This window comes from Seriola aureovittata, chromosome 14, assembly GCF_021018895.1.
Source record: "Seriola aureovittata isolate HTS-2021-v1 ecotype China chromosome 14, ASM2101889v1, whole genome shotgun sequence".
NCBI lineage: Eukaryota > Metazoa > Chordata > Actinopteri > Carangiformes > Carangidae > Seriola > Seriola aureovittata.
In genome coordinates this window covers 20229619-20236084 of record NC_079377.1, presented here as the reverse complement: position 1 = coordinate 20236084, position 6466 = coordinate 20229619, and the positions used below count along the sequence as shown (strand labels likewise).

At 41.5% G+C, this 6466-nt stretch overlaps 1 protein-coding gene across 1 annotated transcript; it reads right to left on the bottom strand.

Annotated features, from left to right (window-relative positions):
* Window positions 1–1075: 1075 nt before the first annotated feature.
* On the bottom strand, window positions 1076–5931 carry LOC130180938 (myelin and lymphocyte protein-like). Its single transcript, XM_056394602.1, has 4 exons — window positions 5694–5931; window positions 2332–2499; window positions 2113–2235; window positions 1076–1806 (listed from the first exon to the last, which is right to left on the bottom strand). The coding sequence occupies exons 1-4, from the start codon at window positions 5784–5786 to the stop codon at window positions 1732–1734; spliced, it is 459 nt and encodes a 152-aa protein (XP_056250577.1). The 5' UTR covers window positions 5787–5931; the 3' UTR covers window positions 1076–1731.
* Window positions 5932–6466: the final 535 nt, after the last annotated feature.

The window sequence follows — 6466 nt, the reverse complement described above, 5'->3', positions numbered from 1 at the left end:
TTCATCGAACAACACTAAGAGTCTACAGCTGTGTTCACATCTCTCTAAGACTGTGCTTAGGCACAGCTAAATGCTAATACCAGCATGCTACCAATGATACCGATAACGTGGGTGCTACAGAGTCAGTCAGGTGATCATCAGGAGGGTTCATCCTCTGGGGGCCATGAATGCCTGCATACAATTTCACATCACAGTTTCTTTTTTCAGTCGCTAAATATTCTCAGAACTGCTTCTTCTCCCTCTCAGTTGTTCTTCCTTCACAAACATCTTGCCAACGTGTTTTTCTGCAGCTCAGCCTCTGAACAAAGCTGCTGTAATAGTTCCAGGACTCTTATCCTGCTTATCGACTTTCAATATTGAAAAGAACGGGGTAAATATTTACCCACTGTTAGATGTGTGACTGGCTTTGGAATTACACAAGACCAACGGCGACGCTGTAGGTGGACCGCAGGAGGAACCTGGAGCATATTGAGCAGTTGAACTAAAACTGAAATATTCCCAAATGACTCTGAAAATTAAAATTAAATCTCTTAACGCTCTGTACGCAACTCCAAAGCGGACTGTTTGATGAGAAGAACCGTTCAAGACCAAACGAGGCGTCAGATGGACTCTCGTCTCATCAGTGGGAGATCTAGGCTCTGCCGATGACGTGGCCTTCGTCTTGTACACACACCAGCACCAAGATCAACCTGTAGAAAACAAGAGTTGATGATGCTAAACATCCCAGACTCCTCCACCGATCCAAGAAGACAGGACGAACCTGCCCGCAACTGAAGAGTTCACCTACCGAGGAAGCACCGTCAGACACGACGGGGGAGCAGCCGGGCCTGAAACGCCAAGTCGGGGCCAGTACAGCACCAGCACCAGCACCAGCACCAAGCTGAGAAAGACGAAAAGTCTACGGAAAAAATACTGCAAGAATTTCCAACCAACATCTACTCCACCAGTGCAAAGAAGACAACATGGCCGCCGTCATCATGAGAAGGCGATGGCCACGTTGGGGTTACATCAAAGTGGATCAGTGAATGAATTTGTTCAAATGTAGTGGAGCAAATGAAATAAGGACACAGCAATGTTTACACCTATATCTTGTTTTAATCTCGAGAATACAAAAAATTATTTACTATTTATCAACTGTAAATTTCATAGGAAGGTCTTATAAAAATACACTTCACCGTCCTTTAAGTGCTGATCATTTTCTGATGTTAAATTCTATATGACAGAAAATACAAAATCTAAAAATGAGCAACTAACTCTTTATAGTCACTGCAGAGAAACAAAGGTCTGTTAGTCAGGTAAATATGACATGTAATAAATGACCATTGGCTCAAAGTGTCGTCTGGTAAAAATAAGAAAACACTGAGCTGCTGCGTCACAGAGCGACTGCACTTTGACCAGTTTTAGACTGTAAATTATACATTTCATTTGTTTTCATTAGAACAAACAGGATGACATTTCTAGTTTGCAGCTCTTGTTTCTATTGTTCAACTTTGTTTTTGCCTGCATGCGTTAAATGTTTTCTTTTTTTCTTCCTCTTTGTTCTTCATCACAAATCTCCATCTACTCAATACCTTCACTGGACATTATCACATGTCCCAAAATGGGGTTTAAATCCTTCATTGTTAATCCGAGCAGACTGAATAATTCCACTGTACACACACAAGCGCACACACACACACACATTCACACAGGACCACTTGGACACACAGGTTTGTGGATCAGCGTCGCTCTTCAGAAGGTTTTCCATCGGATGGCGGAGAGGATGGCGTGGATGAAGTAGAGCAGCGTGGCCACGTAGGCGAACACCTGACACACAGACGCACATTAATAGAAATGAATTGCTCTTTTGCACTGCCTGCTCTTAAAGGAGTAACCTGACATTTTGCAAATGTATACTAAAGTTATCATACGGACATGAAATCAGATTAGCATATTGAACTGCTCCTGTAAACTCCATCGTAGCAGCTGGAAGTGACTTAATGTTATTTTGACATGTCACCAATTTGATGTGAGCAGTTTTTCAGAGGAATAAGAAAGAACAAAGAGTAAAATGCCTTCAGGAGTGAGTTTTTCACTAATTGTCTATATGTCCGTCTTGAAATCGGTTCTCACCACAGCGGCGATGTCAATCTGGTAGATTCTTAATTCGCCTGCTTTATTCAAGAAGGTGATGTAAGCCAAATCCACACCTGCACTGAGGTAGAAGAACGCTGCCAGGCCGTGGTAAGCCAAGTCCTGGACACAGAAAGGTAAAACAGAAATATTTAAAGACTCTTTCTCTTCTCTCTTTCTCTTCATTCCCCCATCTCATGAACTCTCCCTCTCTCTTACAGCGGCAGCCCAGGCGGAGCCGCTCTTATGGCCGTCGGCAGCGAAGATGATCATCCAGAGGAAGGTCAGGACGAAGCAGAAGACGGAGACGAACATCACCCAGCCCAGAGGGTTTGGTGGGTCCACGTGGGTCGACGCTACCAGGATCCAAACCAGACCGCCAAACACCTGCAGAGCGGAGGGCAGCTGTTATGGTGCGACAACTTATTACGGCCTAATGCCGTCACATTTAAAATCAGTGAAGCGCCTCTGAAGAGGTTTTATTCAGGGGCATGTTTGCCTTTGTTGTTGAGAGATAAAACAGGAAGTCCGGCACTAAGATGATGACATGGTACACAGCTTAGACCACTAGGCGACATAACGGCCCTTTTACAAGTTGTGTATAAACCAAACATCCCTCCAGAGACGCAAAGCGAAAGAGTGAAGCTTGAAATTAGAGGTTTCGTTTTCGAGAATGAGTTGAGAATATATGCTTATGTAAGTGAAAAGACTATCTTCAAATAAGACTTTGACAGATGATATAGAGGAATGTGTCGAGGTGAAGTCTCAGAAACCGAGACAGTTTGAAAATAGGTTTTTCTTGTTTGAAAAGTTGAAAGTCAGCTCAGAGCCACGAACCTCCACTGTGATTTCTTATAAAGATCATCAATAAAGCTGAGCACACGCTTTAAAAGTTCAAAACGTGCTCAGTAGTCAAACGTGTCAATGAAAAGAGAACGAAAGTCTGAAAGGTATTTAGTTAGGAATAGAGCGAAGAGATGTTCTGTGCAAGCAGTGTTTGGGAAAGATGTAAATCACTAAGTGTACAAAGACTCTCAGATATTTTCATGTGATTGCCCAAGTTCTCTGCTTCTCGCTGTTGAGTCAAACCAAACTCCACCCATCTGGTGTCTGTCCAACTCCTCCATCTTCTCCTCTATTTATCCATCCTAAATGCCTCATTCCCTTTGTCTCACTGTGACAGTAACTACAGCGAAGAACTGAATCCTTCAGTCGGTCTGAAATGTTTTTCTGAGATGCAGTGCACTAACTCCCTGAAGACATGAAATCCTCCCAGCAGCAGCAGCAGCAGGAGGAACGTGTCTTTATACTCTTGTTTTCTGCTCCTCTGGCGGGATATTTTCCCCAGAACGACCTGCAGACGTACTCGGGCCGGGCTGTGATCATTTTATGATGTCACCTTTTTAAAGCCACCTCGGCCGTGACGGTTTAGAAACAGATGGAGGGAAGGATGCGGTGTGCAATGAGAAGATATTCCTATAATCGTGATTGTGGTGATGATGATAACATGTTGGCTCATGCTTCAGTACCATTATTTTGACTGGGACGGGATGTGATAGGTCACCTGTGTTGTTGATCAAACAGGACATGAATGCAGGCTGTGTAACAAAGCTACACAAGCATCAAATACTATTAGCAAAAAGAAGAATCACTGGATTTGCATTAACTATAATTTGAAGATTGAATTTTTCAATAATAATCCCAGCACGAATCAAGAACCAAGAATCAGCAAACCAAACTTACAAAAGACAGGAAACAGTGTATAAAAGCAAAACTATAAAATGTAAAAGCAAAATCAAAGAGAGAGACATGAAAAATTGGTCAAAATACAGCGTGTGAATAATAATTCAGGAGGCTCAGAGGCCACATCTCTCCGAGTGTTGAGTAACACTTCTCTTTACTCCCTATGTGTTGTGTACTCTGAGTTCAGGTTGGGTAGTGTTTAATCTGTCAGCTTGCTTTAGATGGAGTGCTAACCACATCCAAATAGTCTGAATTCTCTGGAATTCATAGTGTGATACTGTGTCACGCCCGACTGAGCTGATCCTATGAGCATCTAAAATAAAAGTTTGCGAATAACCGGATCCAGATCTCAACACGGCTTCTCAGCAGTTTATGTGTCGTGTCTGATTTGAAGGTGGAGGTGAGGTTTTTGACGTGTAGTAGCGCCTAAGAGCTTCGCAAATGTTTAATGATGAAGGGACTCAGCCAGTCTCCCGGAAATTATGTTCACCTTCGGCTTGAGTTTTTTTTCCCCATTACAGGGGCAAGGTTTGTTTTTAATGAATGAAGCGCTGCAGGTTTTAACAGCAGCAGGTTTTGGTTAAATGTAAATAAACACGTCTGAAGTCACTGGGACATTTTTCTGTATTAAAACAGACCAGGATCTTTCCCCAGTCGTAAACTAAGTGATGTGAGTGTCTTTTCGTGACCATAAAAAAGTCTGATAATGCTGATGGAGAATGAAAAGAGTTTCATCATCACATCTGCATAAAGCATCATACTGCAGCCGCAGGAACTGAACTGCCAAAGGAGATCATCAGTGAAGGTAAACTTACAGCCCTTAAACAGATAACAGCTCAAATAAACAGACATACTGTATAAACTGAAACACTTTCCTCCGTGCAGTTATTTTTCCAGCCGTTATCTGAACAGTTTCTCTCTTTTATCATCATCCAGGGGGAAGAAGAGTTGGCCGCATTCTTTCTTAGATCAGTAGCACAGGTACAATACGAGTGAAATGTGAGATGTGACTGTCGGGGGGGTGACGAGTACGTTTCATTGTCTCCCATTTCACCAAAAAATGCACCATTTTCTGTAAATTGCATCAAAATCAATCTTCAGCTACACATTATATTTATGTGTAAATTAAAAAAATTAAAGCAAATTCTAGTATTTTTTTATTTAGAGATCAGCATCATGAAGTTATCACATGAGCTGTAGCAGATGAATTCATATTCATATATAATAGGTGCTGATTTTTTAAAAATGCCATATATATACAGTTGCTCATAAAGTTGGTATAAAATATTTTTCACCTCTTTCCATGAAATGATTGTGACAGTGTGATTTATTTCATTTCACCTGTGTAATTGGGACACATAATGTAATCATTGCACCTGGTCAAAAGTGATTACTGATGCATTTAAATAGGAATAAACAGAGGATCATGTCTGAAAACAAAATGATTCCAACTTTATGGGCGACAGTGTTTTTACATTTTGAGGTAAAAAAAAAAAAAAAGTTAATTATTTGTCAATCTCTCAAGTGTAACAATAACTGTTAAATACAGTGTCTACCAATTTTTAATATTTTATCATATTTTAGGACGGATAACATGTTTTACGTTTGAGATCTTTACCGTTTGAACAAAATTCATTGTTCATTGTTGCCATGAAAGAAATTTATGGCAGTTTGGTGCAATATTTCTTGTATCTAAAATACTTAAAAAGCAAATCAGTTAAAACAAAAGAAGAAAAACTGAATAATTTTGAAAATCACAATTTCAAAAATATGGACAGAATCCCGTGATAATTATCTTCAAGGTCAGCTGCTGTGTCCTCTTGTCGTTGTCCACTCACCAGTTCAGGCAGGTAAAATATATCCGGGGCCGTGGTGCATATCCCCAGTCCGCTGGGCAGGCTCCCCATTGGCTGAGCGGTGGTTGCAGCCATCTCTGCCTGTTCCTTCACCCAGAGAGTCAACGGTGAGCGTCCTGCCTTCTCCTCTGAACTAACGGAGCTGCAGCAGGTGTTCCTGCCCCTTATAGGAAAGCTAAGTTAACACACAAACCTGTTCTGCTACTGTGCCAGAGAGATGCCTTTCCCAAAACAGCTCTTTTGCGCTGGACACACCCTTCATCTCACAGCACCCAAGGCTACCTGGTGGTTAATGTGAGCATGTGAGCTGGGGACCTGTGAAGGGATTTTGATACAAGCAGCGGAGGAATTTTTGTGCCCACAGGCAGCAGTAAAAGCTGTACAGCTGAAATATCTCTGTTGTTACCGTTGGGTAAAGAAACACTTCACTGAGATTTAGGTTGCATGAACTTTATGGCCCTTTATGTTAGCGGAGTGCACACAGAGGCTATAACAAGAGTTTCTTTTCAGAATAGATATCATGATTAGCTGTACAGGTTACTTCTTTGTCAGGTTCACGTGGCTTCACTTTAAAGCTGCACTAATCAGTATTTTTAAGTTGACAGTTGATCAAATGAGTGCGGTGTGAATCATGTCACTTGTGGTCACCCAGCTCTGCAGTTCTCCTCAGTTTCATGGAGCATTTTCGCTTTTTTTCTGCTTATTGTTTTGGTTTTTATGACCAACAACTTTATTGTTTTCGTTCACACTGCTCT